We start from the raw sequence: 26,674 nt of genomic DNA, 5'->3' as shown, positions 1-26,674 counted from the left end.
TCAATTTTGAATAATTGGTCACATACTTATTCAATTTTATTTTATCTTTTAAATAGATAATACCCTATTACCACTCTGAACTATACCTAAAACGGTAGAGACACACCTAAACTTAAAGGGGTTCCTATTACCCCTGAACTAATTAAAAGTGTTGTAGACACCTAATTTTGTCCCTCCCGAAGACCCAAGTTATCCATTTTTTACCCTCGTCTTACCATGTGTACTACCCCATATAATAACCTCCGCACAAAAGGACAAAACAACCAACTCTAAGAAAATTGATAACAAATTTTATCCATTCTAACAACCCATACCCTACCCCACCTCACCATCCCACTACCCTACCCTACCCCCCACCCTTTTTACACGTTTTTTTTAAACCATATTATCATCATCATCATCCATAGATATCATCTTCTTCTTCACAGGAAAGGGGACTAACAGTAAAAAAAAAACAAAACGGAGAACATTCCAATTTTATTTTTCTTCTTCACGGTTCACATATTACACAGAGAAGACCCTCTATTTTTTTTGACACAAGAATTCATTCACACTCACCCCGAGCTATCTACGCACACCATTTTTGAATCCCCATTTTTCGCCTTTGACCGGACCTCAGCATACCAAAATAGCAAGCACCGAACATCTTCCTTCATCACGATTCACAGAAAAATAGCACGCACAGTCCACACTCAGAAATCATACACGCTGAGAGATTCGCACACGGGAGAGAGAGAGAGATTCGAAGTCGAGATCTGAAAGAAAAAATACTGTGCTGATTTCGGGTTACTCGCAAGCGGGTTTCAGTGGGTTTGGTTGCTGCTCCGGCAACCATTTTGCCAGAATCTTGCCGTTCTTTGTTGATTTCTGGACGGGTCCGATAGGGAAACAAGATTATCGCCGGAATCGGTTGGCCGAAATATTCCTCGTCAATAATCAGCATAAAACGTAAAACGTGAAATCAGCAATCGAAAACACCACCCCCACCATTACTCAACAACCAGAAACATCGGAATCAGCGAGAGTACCCCCAAATCCGATCCAAACTCGACCAGTCCGTCTTTCTTCATCACTATTTTGGTATGTTTGATTTTTGTTCGGGTCGTTGGGGTACGATACTGAGCTGGTGTCGATCATTTTGAGGTTTTCCTGTAGTCCATCTAGTGTTGGTTTGCCGTTCGTCGTCAATTTGTTTCAATCTGGGTTTATTTTGCTCTTAGATTTCGAGATTGAAATTTCATCTTCGGGGGTTTATGATTTCTGTTTGAAGTTATTGATTAGGCAATATACATTGAGTTGTTGTTCTTGGATTCAAATTTATTCGGATCGTAATCCGCGATATCGAGTTGGTCGGGTTGTCGAGGCTGATTCGAGGTTCTTCGGTACACGGAGTCATCCTCTTGATCGACTGATATTTGGAATAAAATTTCATCGAGGTCCATTTCTTCTAACCGAATCTTTAATTTATTTTGACTTTTTGGTGATGTTGTGGGTGTGACTGATTTATTTGTTGCGTGTTTGGTATGTTCGGATATTGTTATGTGTTGGTTGATGTTGGTTTCGGACTTTGAAAAGTGAATTGTTAAATCGGAGCATGTTTAATCATATTGTTTGAAATAAATTTGGGAACGGGATTCAAAAATTGACAAAAGTGAATATTACGATATTTTTGATACGTTGTTGATATTGAATGTGATATGTCATCAATGGGTAGGCAATATAGGTCCGGGTAGGTAAATTTTAAAACTTGTTATTTTGGTTGAATGTTGGAATGTGGGTGTGAATGTCTCTGTCTAGATTATCGTGCTTAATTCAGATGTATTTATTTAGCCGGGGAATGCCCCGAGATCACTTGTATTTATTCACCGGGGAATGCCCCGACGTATCATGTTGGCGGAAAATGATCGTGATGAAGGCCCGCGGCGTCGGGTAAGGCATTGGAGCTTAGATTTAGTTTAGACTAGGATTTATATTTTCGTATTTTTTTTATTATTTATTTTCTCGGACTGTATAATTGGACTGGACTTTACGTTTTTTGGACTGCTTTGTCTTGTTTATTGTTTGATTATTTTGCGTTCTTTTGTGTGGTTTATACATTTCATAATGCCAAAAATAGTCGATACACTCTACTAAGCGACCGTGGTTGAACCACGGGATCGAGGGGTGCCTAACACCTTCCCCTCGGTCAACAGAATTCCTTAGCCGGAATCTCTGTTCGCAAACCAGTTTAAGAGTCAAATGGTTTCTAAAATGAATTTCCAAAGGTGACTTGGCACACCGGATTATGCCAAGTAGCGACTCTGAATAAAAAATGCAAATAATCCTTTTCCGAAATAAATTTTCATTTCTTTTCACTTAAATAATAAAGCCCTTTCGAACTTTAAAATATACACATTTTTGGAGTACGCGTAAAAAAGGGGTGTGACAAGTGTAATTTTGACACCCTTAGTGCCTACGTGGCACATACGTGGCACAACACACTGAAGTATCCACGTAGGCACACGTGTGTGCCACATAGGCATTAAGGGTGTCAAAATTACACTTTCATAATTAGTTCAGAGAAAGTAGGACCTCCTTTAAGTTGAGGTGTGTGACAATCATTTTGGATATAGTTCAAGAGGGTAGTAGGGTATTTTCTGTCTTTTAAAAGTCACTCAGTTTTATTTTATTTTTTTAAAGGACGGGGGTTAAGAAAAGAGTCCATGATATGATTTGATATTTCATAAATAGCAGATAGGTTAATTTGTTTCATCATTCATGATTAATTAATAAGCTACTATATGTGCTACCTCTTTTATGAATTTTTTTTTATTTTTTTTTTTAAAAGGAAAGAAGTGAGTGAGATTATTCAATTGTTTGAAAAATCTACCTTTATTTTTCCATGTTTTTGTTTTTTTCTACTAGGGCTTGAAATTGGACTTTGACATAAATCAAATTAATTTCATTTGGTTCACTTTTTATGTGACAAAATTTTCTCAAGTTGATAGCTCTTCTGTCTTACTCAATTCTCATAACTTATTATAGCTAAATAATAAATTAAAATAAAGCATAATACATAATTATGTCTTTTAATTTAACTTCAATTTTTATGTGTGCCATCTAACTTTGAGTATGCATAAATAGTTGAACAACATGCATCCTATGTGGCATTATACGTGGCCAATTCATGTCCTACATGGCGCCCTACATGCATTATGCCACATAAAATATGTGTGTCTACTTGTTCAAATCTATATAAATTTAAGTGCCTAATTGTGCACATCTATAGTTGAAGGTCATAGATCTAGCGTCGTACAAAAATTTATCTTTTAACTTGGCTTCAGTTTTTATCTGCACCCTTCAACTTTGAGTAGACACTTAAACTTGTATAAAGTTGAACAAGTACATTATATGCATCCTATGAAGCGTCATACGTGATCAATTCATGTCTTACATGATGTCTTACATGTATTATGTCACATAAGACGCGTGTGTCTATTTGTACACATCTAAAATTGGAGATCATAGATGTGAGCTGACACCAAGTTAAAGAGTATGTTTATGTATAATGCCTTAAAATAATAACATGTGAATTTTATCTCCTAAATTTTGTATGAACATTTTTATGATTCACTTTCTTTTTAATCAGTCTAAAAAAAACGACACATTTTATATTTAGTAGTCACAATTTAACTTTAAAATATCTTCCTTAATAAAATAATTTATAGCCGTCATCTAATATGACTTACTTTAGATTCCAAGTTTAAAAAATCTTTCTTTTTTTAAAATCATGTCAAGTCAAGCTAACATATATGGATTGAGACGAAGGAAATAAATGGACAAATATTTAAAATTTGTTTATTTTGAAAAATATCTTTTATCGAAAGTATTTTTTGGAAAACTAATTTTGAAAAGTAACCATTTGCAGCTTATAAGACTAAAGATGTGGAATGATTAGGGGTGCATCGGTCGGTTCGGTTCGATTTTATGTGTTATTGGTTTGATTTATCGATTTTTGATTTTTATATATGCAAAATCAATAACCAACTAATAAGATATTTTCTTATCGATTTTTTATGTTTAACGGTTTGTAAGACAATATAACATCATAACATGAAGGCGCAACAACCGATATAAAGATATAATAACTCATTCTCCTCAACCAATGTTTTACGCTTAGCAAATATTAAGGCTCTACATGAAATGCTGTTAGTAATTATCATATACTAAGGAAATCTTCGACCAGTCAAATAGTCATCAAACTAAAATAAATCATCTCTTTCCAGAGATTCCCACTCATGGTGAGCTTGAAACTATTAAGCATCAAAAGTTACTCCCTCCGTCTCAATTTATGTGAAACCCTTCCATTTTAGTCAATCCCAGAAAGAACACATTTCTATATTTAGTAACTGAATTGTACGCGGGGCAGTTATAGCAACAGTAAATAAGTACATAAAGGGGAGGTTCAAACCTGGAATCACATGGAATGGAATAATCTGCAGTGCCATGGAAAAGGACAATAGGAGGAAGAAGAGAAACAGCATTTTTAGCGTTTGGGTCCTGTGCCATTACTTCTGGTGAGTATCATCTTAGACCTTGTTCCCCTTCCATGATGCTGTGCAAGTGCCAAAAACAATATCAGCGACATGTACTGGAAAATTTTGGATAGCAGTATGCATTCGTAAAAGCATACATATAGTACCAGAAGTGATCAGTAATATATATACCTTAACAAAATTGAACGGTACAAACCTCGGCTATGGAAGTGATCAATAAGCTTAAGGAAATTATACCTGCTCATGTGTTAAAAATGGAGTATTAGTTCAATCAATGCCGCTATCAAAAAAAGAAAAGAGATACCTCATTTATCATTTTGCCGGTGACCTTATTAGAGAACTTATAACTTCTATAGCAACAATTGCTGAGTACACACTTCTGAATAAATAAGTAAAATTTTGAGCTCTAAAAGAAATGACATTGATTTCGCAAGTTGATGGAAAATCGTACGCAAAGATTATGAAATTAATTTCATGGAATATAATGAACCACTTATATCATTCAACAACAACAAAAATACAGAGTGTGAGACAGAGAGAATAGAGTATACGCAGACCTTAGCCCTACCTCAGAGGTAGAGAGGCTGTTTCTCATAGACCCTCGATTCAAAAGTCAGTTCAATTGAAATTCTAATTTCATCTGGCAATTTAAGGTTTTCAAAAGGACCTAAAGGAAGAAAAAAGACTCGACGCCTTATAACCCCAGGGACTTGAACAAGAACATACCCGCCAGATAGACCAAAATACGCCTTTACTTGGGAGACACTCCAGGAAGCTCTCTGTTCCGCATCAGCCTCCTTGATTGCCTGCTCCAAGAGAGTACATGCAGCAATATGTGCACCAGCGGATTGCCCCATCAAGTAAATTCTAGAAGAACAATGAACCACGATATTTCATTCTTAACTAGAGGGGATTATTCATGAGAATGCAAGGAGAAAACAAATCGACTACCTGTTAGGATCACCTCCATATTCAGCAATCTTGTTGCAAATAAAGGAGATACCTTGAGAAGCATCCTTAACCATGTCACTAATTGTTCCTTGAGGAAAATTTCTGCAAGCAATTAATGTGGTCGCATACAAGTGCAATTGAAGCGTGCACTGAACGATCCAACATATAGCATATGCAACATGAGAGAAACAATGGAAGAAAAATTGACTTGGAATTTGTCTTCCTCGGTTGCACAGAGCTTACATCACATCTGGGACATCGTGCTCCTCTTAATCCTCTTCAACTTGGTAAACTAATATTTCCATATGATACTAGCTGGTTCCTTTCGAATGAATTGGCAGTTATATTGTGAGAGAGATTTTTTTTTGTTTGGATGCTAGAAAGGTTATTTTATGAGGAACAGAAAATAAGTAATGCGCATTACATGCATCATCACATATACAGTAAACCAACAGTTTACGTTCTATTGTATCATTTCACAGCACATGATTGTTGCAGGTTGTGAAAGTTACGAGAAAGGTATTAATGATCTTAAAAATTATATTTAGGGTGCAAAAATGATAATTTCAGTGAATATAAACAAAAACATAGTAACATAGAACTCCTTTTTTCAGATAATGTATCATGTGGTAAACAAGTCGAAATGCCCAAATCTTTCATGCATAAACCAAAACTGAATAACTCACATATGTGCAAGAAACTAAGAGCATCAATTACTTAACATCACGCAAAGGTACATTAAGCTCAAAAACACCCAGCCCCCAAAAAGCACTGTTTTTCTCAGACGAAATAGAGATCACCTGTAATCAATGCATGCCACGATGATGTCTCTTTCTGACAATTGTTGCCCTAGAAGAGAACCCCAAGCTTTGTAGCTGTAAATCAAAGAAGAACGAATAACTAAGAACAAATTTCATCAAACCAATTCTGACTCGCTTAAACAAGATAACAAGGAGTAACCTATTTTAACTATGTGTTTGGAATACAATGTAAACGAAAGCTTCCACAGTGTAGCCATTTAACATAGTCAACAATAGGAACAATAATCCTCAAAATAGATCTGCTTTCGATGTTTATAACATGAATGGTTTTAAGAAAATGTAACAGTGTCTGCACTTAACGAACAGATAGAAGCTGCCAGGTCATATTATATCAGACTAGATTTTGCAACACCTCTTATATTCCTCAGTTATAAGGATAAATGGATGTGATTGAAGGAAATGACTTAATTACGCACCCAATGATCCATGCTCCACCTGTTACAAATGCAACAACTGGTTTTGGCCCGTTCATGTTTTTTGGCAGATACAGATCATGCCTACACCATGAGACTTTAATCAGGTATAAACCCATGAAGACATACATCATATGCTCAAGCATCTGAAAATAAGGACTTCTTTTTTTGACAAAGCCTATGAAAATAAGGACTAAATTTCACAAAGTATACCTATTTCTCGGTTGATCACCATAAACAACGCCTCTATGCACTTGACTGGAATAGAAATAGTAATATCCAACTGCATCAGGCAAGCATGATTTATTTATGGACGTTCCATTCTAAAATATGAGGAGCGAAAGCAGAAAGGAAGAGAAAAAGAAAACCAGGAAAATGGAAAGGACGATATCCATAAAATTCTTCCTCCATTTCAATTTGTTTTTCTTACTTTTCATTTTAGTTTGTTTATAAAAGAATGCCTCTTTCCTTTTTTGGTAACTCTTTAAATCTAACTTTCCACGTGACATATTTAAGAATGCAAGATTCAAAAGTCTTCTTACTTTCTTAAACTCTATGTCGAGTCAAAACCAGACAAACAAATTGAACTAGAAGGAGTAACGTCTAAATATGACCATATGAAGTCATCAAGGTATTTAACGTCAAGCATTGAGATGACACATCCGAGATGTCAGACCTTGAATAAAACCAGATATAAGTAGCACAGCATAACAGCCAAGGGCAACAATCCATCTGTAGCCTACCCTGAATAAAGATAGATGATCAGAGAACATTTAGAAAGTGTCATTCACATACGCTTAGTAATGACATTAAGATTTGATAGGCAAATATATTTCTCCGAGATTTTGGTTTCTCAAAAAAAAAAAAAAGAAGAAGTATCTATCTCTACGCGATTTTTGATTTCTCCATCAGTTCAAAGTTTATCCAATTCTCATTCATAGATAGCTAGTATATTAAACACGCAATAACTATACATTACCGAAAAGTACAATGTCATAACAATTTGCCAAGTGCAAAAAATGGTTTGTTACAATTTACAGGCTACCAAAGGTTTGTTGAGCAATTCCATCAATATATTGTACATCAAATGGATTAGCCATTTTATCCCGGGATGCTTCAATCGTCGACCAATCAGTACGAACCTTTTGATCCAAAAAGTCACTCATATCAAGGTAACTAGGCAATATTTTGGCCAGCTTTTGTATCTCAGTCGATGGCCTGGAACGTCCCCTTCGCGACATCGAGTCATAAACTCAGATGCACCTCTCTTTTAGCGCTCGCCATTTTATTTTCTACATGATGATTTATATGTGGTAATGTCAGGTTCTTACAACAAGAATTATATAAACCAATATCAATAAAATTGATTTATGTACCTGCCGGCATGATGCTTTAACAGCCCATCGGAAATCCATTCTGAATAGTCGTTGATCAACTGTGTTAGTTTTTTTGGAGCTTCATCCGATATGTTGAACCCTTCAAATGGGTAATTCTTTCGTTCTTCCAAACTGACAGGCTCCACTTTTTCTTCATCTTTGGAAGCAGTTGATGGATTATCAACTGTGATATTATGCTCTTCGGCAGTAGCTGTGACATCTACCTGAAAAGTTAAAATTGTCAATGCTAAGTAGAGATATATAACAGATTTTCCATCTGTTGCAAAAGATGAGTCTTATGTTGCATCAGATGGGTTATCTGTTGGGACAAATTCGAACAGGTAAATCAGACCAGTATGATAATTTCGAACAGATGTATATATCTGTAAGATAATTTTCAGCAAATGTATCATCTGTTGAAATAGATATGTGCCTGTTTGTTTTTTGGAACAGATAATATACATTCACCTTCTTCCTTCCTTTACAGAAGCAGTTAGTGCATTAATAGCATTAATCACTCCATCGTGTTTTGCCTTGCAATCTTGACATTTGCATGAAGAACATTCGCTAGATGCGGCAAAATCTGGAGAAAAATCTATACAACCATTATGATCATAATCATAATGGCTTGTTGTTTCAAAAACTGTAAGAGAAGCACCATTAGCCCCGCCCTCTAAAATTGTTTTTCTTGTGAAAGTTGTTGCTCCAAACAATTTCATTTTTATTTCATCAACGACCTTCGGATCCGATAAAGTTTGCATAGACCGTAAAGTAAGAAAAATGGCATCTTCAACTCTCGGTTGGTCGGAACAAGCCACGGATGGACAATCTAAAATAAATCGGTACATATATTAAGAATGTTGTTTAAATTATTTAATCATTAATTAAAACAAAAACTTGACTAGAATTGGACTTACTGCTTCCTTGGAAGATTGAAAAGATCAAGAAATTTTGTATTTTTATCGATTTTGGCCAACAACCATCTCAGAATTCTTGGACAGGAAACTTCTTCCTGGTAGTTCACTTGTTGTCTCAAATAAAGAATGGCTTCAAATGCCCAAGCCTATCACATAACACCAATAAATCAAAAGCATTATTGAATAAAAAAAATGATGAATCATATCATGATAAAAGAAATATTTATCATGAAGGCCCATGGAAAGCCATATAAGTTGACTGTTTTTGGCGTTAATAGAGTAAACAAATATTCAACTGTCATTTTGAAGCGTTCATAACCCTAAGGATAGCTGTTAAATGCTTCAAGATCCTCGGAGAGATTTATTAAACCGAGGCTTATGTTGTTGTTAACGTCTCTCGCCCAAAGAACACTATGTACAAACCAAACCAAGCACAATGATTGCTTGTGCTTCTTTGAAAGTCCTTAACCTTTCAACGCTTTTATCAGATTTTTTTTTTTGAAGCTTGGACTAACAATGGACACCAGGTCATCACGATCACTCGACTTGCCTTTTCCTTTTTTGGATGTGCGGGATGCTTTTTTGGGTAAGAGTAGGTATAACTTGAGAAGAAAAAGGAGGATAACATTTTAGTCCAGTAACTATGGCAAACTCCTTCCAACCAAAACAAACAGGCATGTCACAGTAATTTATCCACACCTCATCTATTTTATCTTTGTTGTCATACATAAACCTGCGCTTGAGAAGATCATATACCATTTTCATCTGAAAATGAGCATTGTTGTCCTCCCGCAAATCAATATATTTCCCAAAACTGCTTTTACTGAAATAAGAATCCAATTTTTGTTCTCGAAGTATTTTTCTGAAGGCATCGAAAGATTTTTCTATGACTGGCTTAACCACAAGATCACCCGTTAAATCTGTGGCGCCATCGCACTTCATTCTCAGAGGATAACGATCAATGCTAAAGGTTTTGACCAACTCTTCGACAGAAGGGCTATTAGCATTTGGATCATCTCTTTTGAAAGATTCCTCCTCCCCGTGTTCATTATCTTCTGCTCCTGATTGAGATAACATTTTTAAAGTAAGCTCAAAGAGTGGTGGATGTAGCTGAGATGCTGCACTTGTTCCTTTACTTGAACTTGATTCTATTTCTTTCCTTTTAGGATCCATGTTATCTTAAATTAACAGGAACATAACATAGATTATAATTGATTAATGCATAACAGTAATATAACAGTTCCAAAAGAAAACTAATCTGTTGTACTAGGTATGTTATCTGTTGCAGCATATAACCGACGTGTTGCAACGAATGAGTAATCCGTGGGAACTATAAAAACAGCACTAATCTGTTGCACCTGGTATTTTATCTGATGCAACATCTAACCGACCCGTTGCAATGGATGAGTAATCCGTTGAAAACCATAAAAATAGATCACTAATCTATTGCACCAGGTATTTTATCTGTTGCAACATATAATTGCTTGTCCAACGGATGAGTAAACCGTTAGAATAAAAATGGATAACTAATTTGTTGCACCAGGTATGTTATCTGTTACAACATATAACCAACCTATAGCAACGAATGAGTAAACCATTGGAAAAATAAAAACAGTCACTAATTTATTACAAAATGAAGAGTAAACCGTTGGAAAGAATAAAAAAAATCATTAATCAGTTATCTGTTGGATTAATATTGTTTAGATTTCTTCCAAACAGAAGAGTTGTCTGTCGCAACAGATTAATGATCTGTTAGATTGTTCACCTGTTGCATCAGATTTTCATAGTTGCATCAGATTTTCATCTGTTGCATCATATGTTTCATTTGTTACATCAGATGTTTTATCTGTTTCAATACCATTTTTACCAAGACAAACAACAAATCAACCCAGCAACACCAACACATCACACACACATACGCACACTAAGAACATCAACTGTGATGAAAAATCACCAACAAATTTGAATCAATAGTATGACAACAAGAAGAAGAAATGAAAGAAATTAGGGTTTTATTTAGTCCACATTTCAATACTAGAAGAGTAGTTGGCTCAAGTTCCCCTGTTTCTTCATAATTTTTTACCTATGAAAAAAGAAATAGAACGACGAAGAACTCGAAGTTATTTTCGCCAGATAAGTCTTCACGTCGTTTGACGGTTGAAAGTCAAAAAGAAAATCGCCCTACTATTTATCGTCGGAGGTTAAAGGGAGAAATTTTGCAGAACTGTTAGTTGGGAGAGAGTTGAGAGAAGCTGGAGAGAGATAGTGGTTTATTTAGATTAAAGAGGGGTGTGGGTTGGGTTGATTTGTATTTTTGAAAAGATTAGAAAGTTTTGAAAATATTAATCAAGTCCACCATTAACTTAATCAAGTTTCCTAATAATGTTTGACCCTTTAAGTTGGTCAATGTCACCAATCCTTCATTCAAGACTTAAAAGACACCTTTCCTTCAATTTTCTCATGTATTTATGCAGAGCGCCAACTGGTGCGGATCTATGATCATTTTTTTGGTGCTCCGATATTCATTACATTCGAGTCAGATTATGTATATTTATATAAAAAATGTATAAAAATTGGTATAAGGCTTAGAAAAGCACCCAGTAAATTAAGAAGATAGATAGCTGAGTGCTTTAATTTTCAAGTCGAACTTTAAAGCTTTGGACATTAATATATGTGTTCGAACCTCTCAAGCACCCATGACCGCTAAGTCTGTGAAAATATCTAAAGTGAATTTTTTGAAAGAATAAGTATCATAGTTTTCTAGTTAATTTTCTAGAATGGTCTAGTTAGTGAAACATAGGTTCTAGATAAGTTTTTAGGATAATCTAGTGTAGTCACTTGGATAAGGAAATATCTAGAGTAGAAATAGAAGATAAAGATCTCTAGATTTTTCTTGTAAAAGTATCTAGAAGATTTTCTAGAATCACCTATACACAAGTATAAATAGAAATGTCTTGAACATTTGTAACCATCCAAAAATAAATCCAATACAAAGCATATAAAGTAGTCTTCTTCTATACCTAAGCTCTCTTATTCAAATATTCCTTCTACTTTCATTGCTTCCTCTTCTTAGTTGAATCTTCCGATCTTAGTTAACGCTCTTGGGCTAGCAGAAGGTCTCTCCAACTACACCTTTCTTCTGCTATTCTCTACATCGTATCAGAGCCAAAGTCGTAGATCAACTTGTGTTTATTTCAAGATCGAGTTTGTGGTTGATTCAACTGGTTTGTGCGAATGAATTTTAGTGGTCATGTTAATAGACTAGGAATAGAGTTGTCGAATCAGTCCAATCACAAGGTATGGAAGACTTGTATGGAATCATACCTTGTGGTCGAGGATTTGTGGGATGTTGTTAATGGGAGTAACACAAATTCTTCAAACAACGGACCAGAGAATAGTAGTGCATACAAGAAGTGGAAACAGATTAATGCGAAGGCGGAGTTCATTCTGAAGAGGTCCATCTCCTCCAATTTATTTGACCATATTATAAGGTGTAAATCAGCTAATGATATTTGGAGGACCCTAGACTGGTTTTTCAACAAGAAGAATGAAGCTCGACTACAAATATTGAAGAATGAATTGGCGAACACCATTGAAGGTAATCGTTCTATTGTAGGGTACTTTTTAAAGATTAAGAACTTATGTTCTGAGATTACTTTATTGAATATGGATAAGGCTATATCTGAAGCATGAATGAGAAGAATCATCCTTTGTGGTTTGAAATCAGAATATATTCCCTTTGTGACATCAATTCAGGGATGGGATCAACACCATCCTTGGGAGAATTTGAGAACTTGTTGTCGTCATAGAAGTTACTAGCCAAGTAATTGGTTGGTGAATTCGCCAAAAAAAGGGAAAGAAATGCTCTTGTAGCTGAAAAAAGGAAGGTTAAAGGTAGAACAAGAGATATGCCTCACTCTCGATTCTCAGGTGGTTCAAGCTCGCCTAAAAAGAAGGAAGAGTCTTTCAACAATTATAATAAGAAGTCTCTCAGATGTTATCGGTGTAGAAAAGTAGGACACATAAGAAGATTTGTCGAGCCACAGAAAGCAACATAGCTCATACTAAAAATGTTATTGAAGAAGAAGAAGAAGACTGGAAAAGATACTTAGAAGCTGAGAATCGAGCAATAAATACCTTGGCTTTCATAAATTTGAAAAGAGATTACATCTGATATAATATAGTTCATCGTATGGAAAGGGGGCATTTATAAGAAGCAAGATAATACTGAAGACATTCCGACTGGGGAAGTGGTAGCTGCTATCGAGAAATTCAAAGAAGTAGATCCTGAAATTGATAATAAAAATTTAACGTGAAAGATGTTGCAATAGAACCTGAGCAAACAGTGTGTGAAACTATACAGGCCAGTGACGCCCTTTTCGGAGAAAACATTGAGGGTGATATAATGGAAGTTGAAGTCTCTGATCGATCATCTATCATATCAAGGTCAATCACTGGCTTCGAATAAATATTAGAAGTTGATGAAGAAGCTAAAGATCAAAGATGAAGATATTGAAATTAAAGCCCCAATTTCATATGGAGAGACATACAATATGATTGAAGAGCTAGAAACAGAATCTAGTGGAGGATCCTATTATGGTGCTAAGGCTTCACAAAAAATTAATGATCAGATCGTCATCGAATCAAATGAGGAGGCTGATATAGATGAAATGTCCATGTGTTATGGAGTTGCTTCAGAAAGAGTAAGTTCGAAAATCTTGAATGCTAGAGATCCAAACTTTTCCATCACATGTGTGTTTTCAGATAATGAAGTTATGGAAGAGTTCGGAGAAAGGGGGAGCTCGAGAACTCAACATCATAAAACACAGTAAGGACAAATCGATGACGAAAAATCTTCATCATTGGAAGGAGAAAAAGAAATTAGGAAAAATGGCTAAGAGTTTCACCAAGGCATGGTTCGAAGCTTCATTTGAGTTCTTCTGGAACAAGTTTAGGATAACTTCCAAAAAATCCCTTTAAGGCGGAGGGTGAAAAATATCTAAAGTGGATTTTTTTAAAAGAATAAGTATCATAGCTTTCTAGTTAATTTTCTAGAATAGTCTAGTTAATGAAACATAGGTTCTAGATAAGTTTCGAGGATAATCTAGGATAGCCACTTAGATAAGGAAATATCTAGAGTTGAAGTAGAAGATAAAGATTTCTAGATTTTTCTTGTAGAAGTATCTAGAAGATTTTCTAGAATTATCTATACACAAGTATAAATAAAGATGTCTTGAACATTTGTTACCATCCAAAAATAAATCCAATACAAAACATATAAAGTAGACTTCTTCTATACCTAAGTTCTCTTATTCAAATCTTCCTTCTACTTTCATAGCTTTCTCTTCTTAGTTGAATCTTCCCAATTTTAGTTAACGATCTTGGACTAGCAAAAGGTCTCTCCAACTACATCTTTCTTCTGCTATTCTCTACAAAGTCCTGCGTTCTCCACTGGAGAGCGCGTAGTAAATTAAGGGGTAGTTTGGTAGAGTGTATAAGAATAATGCAAAATATGGTGTGTTAGTAATGTTTGTATTAGTAATGTTTGTGTTAGCTATGCTTGCATTAGTTATGCTTGTATTTTTCTTGCAGTGTTTGGTTTAATGTATTAAAAATAACATAAATTAAATAATTTCTAAAAAAAAAATTACAAAAATATCCTTTATATATATGTTATAAAGGATGTGAAATTTTTTTTTGAGGGACAATAGTGTCTTTAATCATGTTAATGCATGTATTGAATCCATTGCATTGCTAATACCATGAATTTTGAGGTATTAGTAATACATACCTCAATACACAATAGATACCAAATAAGGTATTAATAATACATATTAAATTAATGTATGCATTAATTTTTCAATACACTCTACCAAACGAAACCTAAGGACTTAACAATGCACAAATATGCAAGATACACATAATGCACAGATATATATCTATGCACAGTGATATACTATATATAATTATTAAAACTATTGTTATGTTGAATAATTAGCACATATAACAATGCATTTTTATGAAAATTGCTCAGAAGAAATTTAGAATTTTCTAACAGCAAAGGGTCCACACTCCACGCGTTTCTAATTCGTCAACATAATGAAATTACCTAGTAAAATAATTTTTTTTAATTACATGAAAAACCACTCATGTTGATGCATAAATTCCACCAAATAACCCCAAAAATGTCAGCCAAAAAGACTCCAAGTCAAGTCTTAAAAATTGGGAAAATGAAAGTGAGAAAAATTCAAACATTAAAGTGTTCACATATTTATGAATGAATTTGTTTTATCATTGTTCCCTTGAGGAATATTATAAAAGGGGAAGCATATAAGCTTATTGATTAAAAATATAATCACCCAATATTATTAAGAAATTAATTCCCTTTTCTCCAATTTGATCTTCTTTCCCCTCTCTTTTGAAGCCATGAATCACAAAACCCTCTCTTTGTTTTTCTTAAATTGTTTTGTCATAATTCTCTTTCTATCCTCAATAACCTTTGGGAGATTGCAAGGTGTGTATTACTATTTCACTATGACTTCTTTATATTTACATATTTGCTAAATTTGTAGGATTACTTTTATAGTTTCTTGTTATTAGACTTTTGATGTTATCCAGTGTTTTCTATAGTTTAATGTAGTATTATTATGTTGTAGTAGTGTTTTGCGACTAGCTGTTGTGTTCGATTATTGTCTATATCTCTTGTAGGTCTATTACGACTTTTTTCCTAGTCATTTTTGGTTTTGAGCCGGGGTTCTATTCGAAAACATCCCCTTACCTCATCTTTGAAGTAAAAGTACGGTCTGCATACGTTCTACCTTCTTCAGTTCTCATTATCTATGAATACACTAAATATGTTGTCGCTGCTGTTCATAATATGATTATATTATATAATACTAGACATCTTCTTTTCTCATCCTCTAGCCGTTGATAAGGGGTAACCGATCGATTCTTGAAACACATTTCTTGATATGTATATGAATAGATAGATAATAATACAAGTGTGTGTTTATAACTTAAATCCTTTTTGAACGTAGGTCATCGAGGTGATGGCTATAACATTGGAGAAGGATTGCATGCGAGTAAAAGAACTTTTACTCCTTGTATTCGCTCACCCCCTTCAATATCACCATCCGGTAATTTTTTGTATAAAATATATTATTTCATCGATCTCAATTTACTCTATTTGAGATACACAACCCATTAAATTTTGATCGGATTGAAAGGATTACACATTTTAAATTGCAAAGAACACAAATACACAATATGATAAGATAGTAATCTTTGTCCGATTTGAGACACACATCTAACCTTTTTGGTCAAACTTTCAGAGTTTAGCTTATTTTGAAAAAAAAAAAATCTCACAAAAGAAAATTCGAGAAAAAAAAAAACTTTTTTGGTGAGGAACAGTTTGATTTAGCTATAGGGGCGGCTCAACAAATATGAGAGTCTAAAGCAAAACTTCAACGAAAGGCCTCAAAATTTTATTAATAAAATAAAATCATATATTGTATAGAATATCATTTGAAGTCTATTTTTTTAGTTTTTCATATACAAAATTTTAAATACTTTCTCTATCCCATAATAATTACAATTTAAAATACTTTTAGAAAAAATATGAAAAATTACTATAAAAAATAACTCATTTAATCCTTAAGATCTAACCGCCACACATAATTAAGACATATTGAGTACTTTCTCCGTTCTTAGATATGTAGTTGTTGTAGCCATTTCATTTTATTTCATAAGTGATATTTTGAAATTTCAAGAAGGAATTATCTTATGTTTCCTGAATTATTCTTATTTTTATACATGATACATCATTAAAGACTTATTTTTTTATTTAAGACATTTAATTACTATTAAATTAGTTAAAACGCTCCTTATTTTTTAAAAATAAATAATTTATAAAAAATATACTTAAACTAAAAACACCACTTATTTAAATATATATATATATATATAATATATATATACACATGTTAAGAAATTGAGACCCTTAAATTTTTAGTGCCTAAAGCCTTAGAAGCTTTATGCTTCAGCCGGCTTTGTTTGGATAGTCAGTTTGAAAAATATCTTTTTAATAACAATTAATATTTGATCAAATTTTTACAAAGTATTTCTAGGTATATTATCTCAAAAATGTTATTCAAAGAAATATATTAAAAAGAATCTACTTTTTTGAGCTTCTCAAAATTTCTTCACCTTCTACTAAAAAACACCTTTGTTTTTGTAAGTAAATTATTTTATTTATCAGAGTGAATATATACCCCACGAAAAAAACATAAAATTGAAGTATTGATTTGCTAGCTAAATCAAGTTCATATATCTGTATGTATTAGATATACTTAAAACATATATACACTAACAATTTGTATAACTTATATTTTTTCTTAGATTATATTAAAGTTCCATTATTTACACCCTTTTTTCTTTACATGTTTGCAGCTAATGGATCATGAGTGAGTAGCAAAATATCTATTGAGCAAGACTATTGTTGAACCCTCACATCTTAAGAATTTTATAGTATATTTGTGCTTATTTATAAATGTTGTTTGAACAATTGTATTTTGGACAGAATTACCTGATATTTGTTGCTGATTAGAGGTGACAGATATTCCGTAAATTTAATCGAGGTGTGTAAAAACTGGTACTGGCCTAGACACCATGATTATAAAAAAAAAAAAATTGTATTTTGGATATTCTAGAATTGCTTATGGAATTAAGCTAGCAATAAGGAATACTAATGTTAATTAAAGGAAATTAGCACTTTTAGTCCTTCAATAATTGGTAAATTTTGATTTAGTACCTTATGATTTCTTGTATAAGCATGTTTAGCCTTCAATTCAATGGTATTGCAAACTTTTGATCCCTCCATTTGTAATTTTTTTACAAGCTTAGCAAATTATTAAGTGTTGAATCATTTAATTAGTGAATTGAGTTCCTCTAAATAGTTCAAAAATCAAGTATTTCCAATATAAATTAAAGGGTGATATAAAATTATGTAAAATAACCAAGTGTAAGTAACGGAACAAGGGAGAATTTTGTATTAATATTTCACACCACTAGCTTTTCTATACAAGGTCATGGCTATTTGTAGCCTATGTTGGATAATTCCAACTTAAAAAAGGTGGTAGCTTAGTTGGCTTTAGCCAAACTAAGGCTTTGTCACATGTTTCCTCTTTTGGACACATGGACATTCAATCATGTTTCATAATACTCTTTCTTAGATATCCATGTAAAACGAAACTATTTGAATACGCATTTGAGTGTTGCTTCATTAAAAACCCTATCAGGAAAAACTCAGTGGGATAAAAACCTTGGTTAAGGAAAAAAGAATACAACGTGCATTCTTACTCCCCCTGATGAAGACTTCGATTCAACCGGTTTAGTCTTCGCATTCCAATCTTGTGTATCATCTTCTCAAACGTTGAAGTTGGTAAAAGACTTGGCGAACAAATCTAATGGATTGTCACTTGAATGTATTTGTTGTACATCAATGCCGTCATTCTTCTGGAGATCATGCGTTGAAGAAAAACTTTGGCAAAATGTGTTTTGTTCTATCTCCCTTTATAAAGACTTCTTTTAGTTGAGTTATGTATGATGCATTGTCTTCAAATATGACTGTGGGTATCTTGATATCAAACTTCTAGCCACATTTCTCTTTGGTGGAATGTACCACTGATCTCGGCCATATGCATTCTCTACTTTCCTCATTAATCGCTATTATCTAAACATGATTTGAAGAAGTATCAACAATAGACTACTTTGTAAATCATCATGACATAGCAGTACCTCCATATGTAAACACATAACCTGTTTGAGATCATGCTTTATATGGTTCAAATAAATAACCTATAGTTGCATAGCTAACAAGATCTAAACTATCTTTGTTAGTATAAAATAAACTCATATCAATAGGCCCTTTTAGATATCGCACTATATGATTACCTCCGTTTCAATGTCTATATAAGAAAGAAGAACTGTACCTGACTAAAAAATTAACAGAATGGACTATATGAAGCCTTGTGCTATTAGCAAAATACATAAGTGTATCAATAGCATTGAGATATAGTACTTCAGGATCAAAAATCTCTTCACCCTCTTCTGGAGGTAGAAATGAATCTTTACTCACTTCAAGTGATCGAACAATCATTAGATTATTTAATGAATGTGTTTTGTCCGTGTAAAATTATTTCAAGACATTCTCAATATTGGCAGATTGGTGGATGAAGATCCCGTCTGCTAAATGTTCAATTTGCAGACCAAGACAAAACTTTGTCCTTCCAAGATCTTTCATTTGGAATTCTTTCTTTAGATATTCAATTGTCATTTTAGACCTCTTCTGAAGTTACAATGAGATTTATGTCATCCATATAAACAAAGATTATAACAAATCTTGATGCCATTTTCTTAATGAACATCTAAGGACAAATAACATCATTTATGTAACCTTCGTTCCTCAAGTACTCACTAAGGCGATTGCCCTGATTATTTTAAATCGTATAACGATCTTTATAATTTGATTAAATATAATTCTCGAGACTTTGAACTATATGTTTCAGGCATCTTTAATCCTTCTGGGATTCTCAACTAAATTTCATTATCAAGTGAACCATTCAATATTAAATACATGACATCTTCTAGTGTCAGGACTACTGGCCAAATAAACCTTATGCTTACCAAGAAGTATATTTCACTTGATAATTATTTCTACGTCAGCATGTTTAAATAAACGTAGAATTCAGATCCTCATAATATTATACAATATTGCGCGCTATTGTACTAACGATATCGTCGATGATATATCGTTTGTATCGTTTCACATTACAACATAACTGTCACGCCTCAAATACTATTGGGGCGGACTGGCACCCGCAACCGAGGAGGCCTGGGAGAACCAGCTCATAACCTTATACTCCCCATGCATACCTCTATGACAACCCAAAATTCGGACAGCATCATGTCGCATATAAAAGGAAATAATCACCTGTATAAGCTCAAGCACACATATATATGTATATACAATACTTGGCCGTTGGAGCCATCAAGTCTATTAACAAAACACCACCTTGACTGTACATTAGGTCTACAAAGCCTCTAGACAATACACAGAGTTTAACTAAGGTCGGGACACACCCCGCCATATAACTAACTTCTATACAATACCAAAAGTGACTGGATATGACACGAAAAGCCCCGAAGCAAACTGGAGCTCACCAAAAGCAGCTGGATATCCTGGCTCCTACTTGTGCGGTGTATGAGCTGAGGTACCTGTGACTGAAGCATGAAATGCAGGTCCCCCGTGGGGCACGTCAGTACGAAATATGTACTTAGTATGTAAAGCTATAGATAATCACATATGATATAGGAGCTCAATAGAAATCAAAAACAAGTGAATAAATCGTAATAGGTGTGGACCACACTTACTAGAACTTGTGACAACCTGTACATTGTATTTATTCAATCACTTTACCTTTGTTCTTATCATCTTTGTAATCATTACTGTACTGTACTGTGACCATTAGGCTGCCTCCAGTACATATCAACTGGGATCGACCCGTGATAGGCTTATGCCCATGGGATACCACCCATAAACACATAAATAGGGATCGACCCATGATAGGGTTATGCCCCTGGGATACCACCCGATAAGAGAGAACTTTCATCACTTAGTTCAATTAATCTTTGAGATTGTTATTTCGGTCGCCACCACATTTTTGATACTTTGAAACAATGATACATCAATAAGAGACATATAACTAGACCATCAATGCAATAACAATGAAGTAAGAACTCATTGGCACATCAATGAAGTATTTTGGAGTCATCAATGCCATAACAATGAAGTAGGAACTTATTGGTATATCAATGAAACGTTTTGGAGTCATTAATAGCACATGGATCTTGTTTGAGTAACCGGATACCTTCTGACATTCATTAGTGCAATAAACATGTAAGATTTGAAAAACAAGTAAGTATTGGAATGTCTTGACATCTTGTAGGGTAGAAACAAGTTCATTGGTAACGTAGGACATCATACAAAACCATTATGGATCACATGTTACTGAATAACTTTGGAAACTTTCTTAATAGAACAATTGTTCACTTTCATGCCAAAGATATGGTATAGAGTATGCTTTACATACCTAACTGTCAACCTTCAATACTAGTCCCAAATGGACTTCCCGTCTTTTTGGATTACTTATCTACAATGAACATATATAGCAATCTAGTATTAGCGACCAAACGTCACAATTCAATTTTTTGAATTTCACCAAACTAGTGGTTAAGTAGTAAGCCTTAATTACACCATAAAGGGTGTCACTTTAACCCTCTTATACTCCAATTACATTCACATGCCATGCATATTCATACAACATCCTCCAATATCAAGTTTGGATTCATTTATCTTTCCAACCAATCCATTAAACCAAATTGATCCATAGACATAAATAATCATCAATTCAATAGTATATCACCATATCCACCTTTCATAACTCAATTACCATATCCACCTTCCACAATTCAATACAACCAAACCATGCAAAATAGTTCATAACCCTATTTTCATCACCTTTCAATAACAACCAATACATATAATCCTCTATTACACATATACATATGGAAAAGAACAAAGGCAAACAATATTCATACCTTAGAATTCACCTCTTGATTATGCAATCCTATTTTCACAAATAATAGGTGTCGTTCGAAGCTGTCGAGATGACAAACGCAGTTATCGGATTACTTTAGAATTTCTACGGTTGAATCAAAAGTAATTTAAAGGTCAAATTTGGCTAGGGTTTGTTCTTTCTCAATGATTGATGATGAAAATGAGTTTTTGAACTCATATACATGTATATATACACATATTCCCGTCCATAATATAATAGGAAATGACCAAAATGCCTTTAAAATTTAAATAATGTCAAATCTGTCCTTTGGTGGACTGTTTTGATAAGCTAAAGTAGATCGACCATAACTCTTTGCTCCGATATCAGATTTGGGTGAAATTGGTATCGTTGGAAGGATAATTTAAAGGGCTTTCATTTCATATAAAGTAGGCCACCCAGTTCGTCCTGTACAAGGAGTTATGGTCGTTTGAAGTTGACCCAAAAAATTCGGCTGGCCTCAGTAGTTTGTGTGCAGGAAATTTTCCTACACATTTACTATTCCCAAATATCCCGGCCACCGTTTTATAGTTTTGAACGTGCTCGATTATATTCGAAACCTATCCGTTTTTGGAAATCTTTATATCGTTGGAAAGCTTATTCAATAACCTTCGCATGGAACCATCGACGGACAAATTTCGATATAAATAAGATAAAAAAAATTAATTCTATATAAATAAGACCAATACACGTACTTGAATACGCCAATACATATACTTGAATACGGGGTGTTACAATAACTTATTGAGAACTCATCACTTCATTATTTTTAGGTACCTAACCTCTTCTGGAGGTTTCACGAAGCGTTATGTCGTCGCTCTTCAAGAGCATATTGCCTCTTTACTATGATCATTTGCTCCATTTTCTTTTCAAGAATTATTTTATTTTGAACCGATTGATCTTCCATGCTTCATGCATGCTATAGACTTTGTCTTTCAGGGACACATAGTAGGAGCATCTGCTGCTAAATATAAAATCAATATTAGGTCAGCAAATGCTTTTGGTATTTGACTAGAATTATCTTTTAAATGGGGAACGTACTAACAATAATTCACAACGTATTTCTTAGCTGCTTATTATCTCCCCTTATGTTAGGAAAACTAACATATACTCCAATCTATTTTGGAGAATCCATCTTAGTGAATCATGGTATATCTATTAATTACATATCGCATGTAACATATGGTTCCTGACCCTGAACCAATTGAGAGGGAAGAATTGATCATAATTTATTGGTCTAATACACACAAATGTTATTGTTTGCAATATATATTTCAGACTAATACTTTTTATCGTTGTTCTCATAAGCAATGATTTAGCTATTTATATGAGGCATTCAATGTTAAACCAACTTGAATATAATCAGCATTATCAAGATCAATTGTCTTGACTACATTATCTGAAAATTATGCTCTTCACTCAATTTAATTGAGAAAACTTTATGAATGTCAAACTGCAGGTTGACAAAAAATGTACATGTGATCATCTTATGGATGCATCATATCAAATGACGGATGAATGGGCCCTTATTCACCTTTTACATTTTTCAGAATTTAGGAAATCCAGTCCCAATATTAGCTGGTTCAATTAACTTACCATGAGAACAAGTAATAGTTCTTGAAGAATCTTCTAGTTCTTCATTATATGTCTAAAACTTAATATGCTCATCTTCATTTAGATAACAAATAAAATTATTTAAACTCTAAATTTATCATGGCATAAGTTATTTACTAGAGTAAAAGGTCTACTACTTCGAGAGTAGTTTGCAAGATTTTACTATTGTACAATCTCACTACTTCAAGAGTAAATATCAAATTTACAGCTTCACAAGTAAATATCATATCCACTACTTTTGGAGTAAATTTCAAGGTTCTATTATTTCAAGAGTAGATTTGAGATAAATTTTAGACTTACTACTTCGGGAGTAAATTTTCATAGTTCTTTCTACTCCTTCTGAATGTGGTTTTCAGTCAAGTGCACATTTATATCCCTTACTAAATATCACATTCACTTTAGAGAATGAATCTGTAATTGTCATATTTATAAAAAATTTCTCATTCCTTGAGAATGAAGGATAATTAATAGTTTATCAAAAGTTTTCATTCTTCGAGAATGAAATATAATCATTACAATGTGTCCTAAGCGTATCAAATTATGATACCTTAGGACTTCTATCAATATTTTGCTACTTCAGAAGCAAATCGAGGTATACATATAGTTGTAAAGAATTTTCTCTATCATATCTTTAATTTTAGATTTTCTTCTTCAGGAGTAAATTTCTGATTTTCTACTTCAGGAGTATTCATATATTCTTTAAGATGAAAATATAAACAAAGTAAACACTATAGTATTACTAGCACATAACATATTACACAAACTATATCAATTTACAAGATTAGTGAGATACTATTAACAAAATGTAAACTAATACAACTAAACAGGAAAGTAAAACAATCAGATTAATTCATATTCATTATCTACAGGATGATTAACATATCCTTCGGGAATTGTAAAGAAATCTGAGGCATCTAAATTCATGGGCTTAACATTATCTTCAGAGATAAAGTTTATCTCAACGTCATTATCTATTTTTTTTAAGGGATGACTGATAGAGCTTCACCATATGTTTTGGTGTACGACAGATACGCGACCAGTGTCCCTTTGCTCTACATCGACAACATCTATTTTCAGTGTTCGTCCTTGGCACTGCTTCAGGAGCTTCACCCTTCTTTTTGCACTGCTAGTGCTGAGGCTCATTATTTATTACAAGGCGATCATCCTGATTAAAATATCTACCTCTTCCACGACCACGACCACGACTGGGGTCAAGTCTTTTTTCACGCCTAATTTGGTGAAAATGTGCAGCATTCACTTCAGGGAATGGAACAGTACCAGGAGGTCGTATTTCATGATTTCTCATTAAAAGATCATTATGTTGTTCAGCAACAAGAACATAAGAAATTAATTCAGAGTATTTCTTGAATCCCATTTCTCGATATTTCTGTTGTAGGAGCATACTCAAGGCGAAAAAAGTAAAGAATGTTTTCTCTGACATGTCGTGATCAGCTATATTTTCTCCGCATAAATTCAACTGCGGTTTAATTCTAAACATCGCAGAATTATAATCAGTTATATTTTTAAAGTCCCGTAACCTCAAATGAGTCCACACATAATGTGTCTGTGGAAGGACGACCATCTTCAGGTGGTCGTATCTTTCTTTTAAATTATTCAACAATATAAGTGGATCCTTAATTGTGAGGTATTCCATTTTCAAACCATCACCAAGATGGTGACGGAGAAATGTCATGGCCTTAGCCCTGTCTTGATTTGATGCCTGATTTTCGTTTTTGATGGTGTCTATCAAACCCATCGCATCTCAATGTATTTCGACATCCAGTGCCCAGGACATGTAAGTTTTGCTCGATATATCTAAGACAACAAATTCGTGTTTGGATATATTTGACATTATTTAAGAAAAATAAATACTTACCTTTATTACCTGTATTTGCTCGAAATAGTACAGACCCGTGCTGATAACGTGATATAAAATTATATAAAATAACTAAGTGTAAGTAACGGAACAAAGTGTTATGGAAACATGTGGCAAAGCCTTAGTTTGGCTAAAGCCAACTAAGCTACCACCTTTTGTAAGTTGGAATTATCCAACATAGGCTACAAATAGCCATAAAATTTAGTTGAGGTGTGCGAAAACTGGCCCTATCTGTACACCACGACTATAAAAAAAAACAATTGTATCTTGGATATTCTAGAATTGCTTATTGGGAATTTAGCAATTTCAGTCCTTCAATAATTGGTAAATTTTGATTTAGGACCTTGTGATTTCTGGTATATATAAGCATGTTTGACCTTCAATTCAATGGTATTGCACATCTTTTATCCCTCCATATCTGATTTTTAACAAGTTTAGCAAATTATTAAGTGTTGAATCATTAAATTAGTGAATGGAGTTCCTCTAAATAGTTCAAAAATCAAGTATTTCCAATATAAATTAAAGGGACAGACAACACACATTTTAGTTAATAGAAGGTTAAATGTGCTTAATATAACACACATTTTAGTTAATCCTATTTTCTTTGTTCCGACTTCAAATTACGGATTTCAGTTATCAAATGTCTATGTTTAACAAATAAACTTCCTAAAAGGATAATGTGTATAAATCATAAAATGATTCAATAATAGCATTCCCTGCGAGATCCCTATTTTAAATGAGCATTAGTAAATAATACGTATTGCCAACCAAACACGACATAATTTGTGACATTTTAGTTTAGAATATAAGAATTTTGTATCGGTAAAATACAGGAGACTTCTGCACTATTTTAAAATATTTCACTAAAATGTAAGTCTTGTTTGCTATATTTAGCAATAGAAAATCGACGCATTTCATAACTAATTCCATTACATTATTCTTATAGTGACACTTTGGATTTTATATATAGACTTGTGCCCATCAATGTTGAAAAGTAAGGCCAATTGATTGATACTGAATTATTGACATCATAGCCATCAACTTCACAAGACTTAACAAACTGCAGTCTTATTCCAAATTACCTCCCCGGCTATCTTTACTTATTCAGCACATTAAAAATAAATGTTTAATATTATCCATTCTCTTCCAAAAATTAATTAAAAAATTATCATTTTATATCCATTTATCCTTGTTAAATACTTTTCAATATCTAATGTATGTTTTCATAAATTAAATTTATTGTATTAAAAAAATATAGTAGAATTACTTCTATTATTTTTTTTTATTTTTAAGACGTGTATTAAATAAATAGTGGACACGCAAATATAAATGAAAAGAGTATAAATTTTAACTTCTAGCCCACGACTCCAAGTCAAGCCACATAATTTGGGCAAAGAAAATAAAAATTTTCTAATAAATGGTCGTCCATACATTTCGAAATTCCTTATCAACATGATATTTTTTAATCTTTAGGAAAATTATATAAAAGAGCCAACA

General features: G+C 33.4%; 2 protein-coding genes and 1 long non-coding RNA gene across 3 annotated transcripts; 1 reads left to right on the top strand and 2 right to left on the bottom strand.

The window, feature by feature from the left end:
• Positions 1-4,075: 4,075 nt before the first annotated feature.
• LOC107846802 (probable isoprenylcysteine alpha-carbonyl methylesterase ICMEL1) lies at positions 4,076-7,493 on the bottom strand. The gene is given in 8 exon segments (XM_016691087.2): positions 4,076-4,594; positions 4,707-4,772; positions 5,262-5,402; positions 5,487-5,588; positions 6,287-6,361; positions 6,724-6,804; positions 6,934-7,003; positions 7,397-7,493. Coding segments are annotated over 8 exon segments (903 nt in total). The 3' UTR covers positions 4,076-4,323.
• A 7,765-nt stretch (positions 7,494-15,258) lies between these two features.
• On the top strand, positions 15,259-17,884 carry LOC107847073. Its single transcript, XR_001667294.2, has 3 exons — positions 15,259-15,527; positions 16,051-16,149; positions 17,462-17,884. It is a non-coding gene; the product is annotated as an uncharacterized LOC107847073 (long non-coding RNA).
• Positions 17,885-24,427: 6,543 nt separating this feature from the next.
• On the bottom strand, positions 24,428-25,057 carry LOC107846803. Its single transcript, XM_016691088.2, has one exon. It carries the CDS (start codon positions 25,055-25,057, stop codon positions 24,428-24,430), a length of 630 nt encoding a protein of 209 aa, XP_016546574.2.
• Positions 25,058-26,674: the final 1,617 nt, after the last annotated feature.

This window comes from Capsicum annuum, chromosome 11 (genome assembly GCF_002878395.1).
Source record: "Capsicum annuum cultivar UCD-10X-F1 chromosome 11, UCD10Xv1.1, whole genome shotgun sequence".
Taxonomy (NCBI): domain Eukaryota; kingdom Viridiplantae; phylum Streptophyta; class Magnoliopsida; order Solanales; family Solanaceae; genus Capsicum; species Capsicum annuum.
Note: the sequence above shows the minus strand (reverse complement) of the source record. Positions and strands in the feature narration are given on the sequence as shown.

Coding starts and splice junctions, on each gene's coding strand:
- LOC107846803 (XM_016691088.2), bottom strand. CDS start 25,057: ATGGGTTTGATAGACACCATCAAAAACGAAAATCAGGCATCAAATCAA.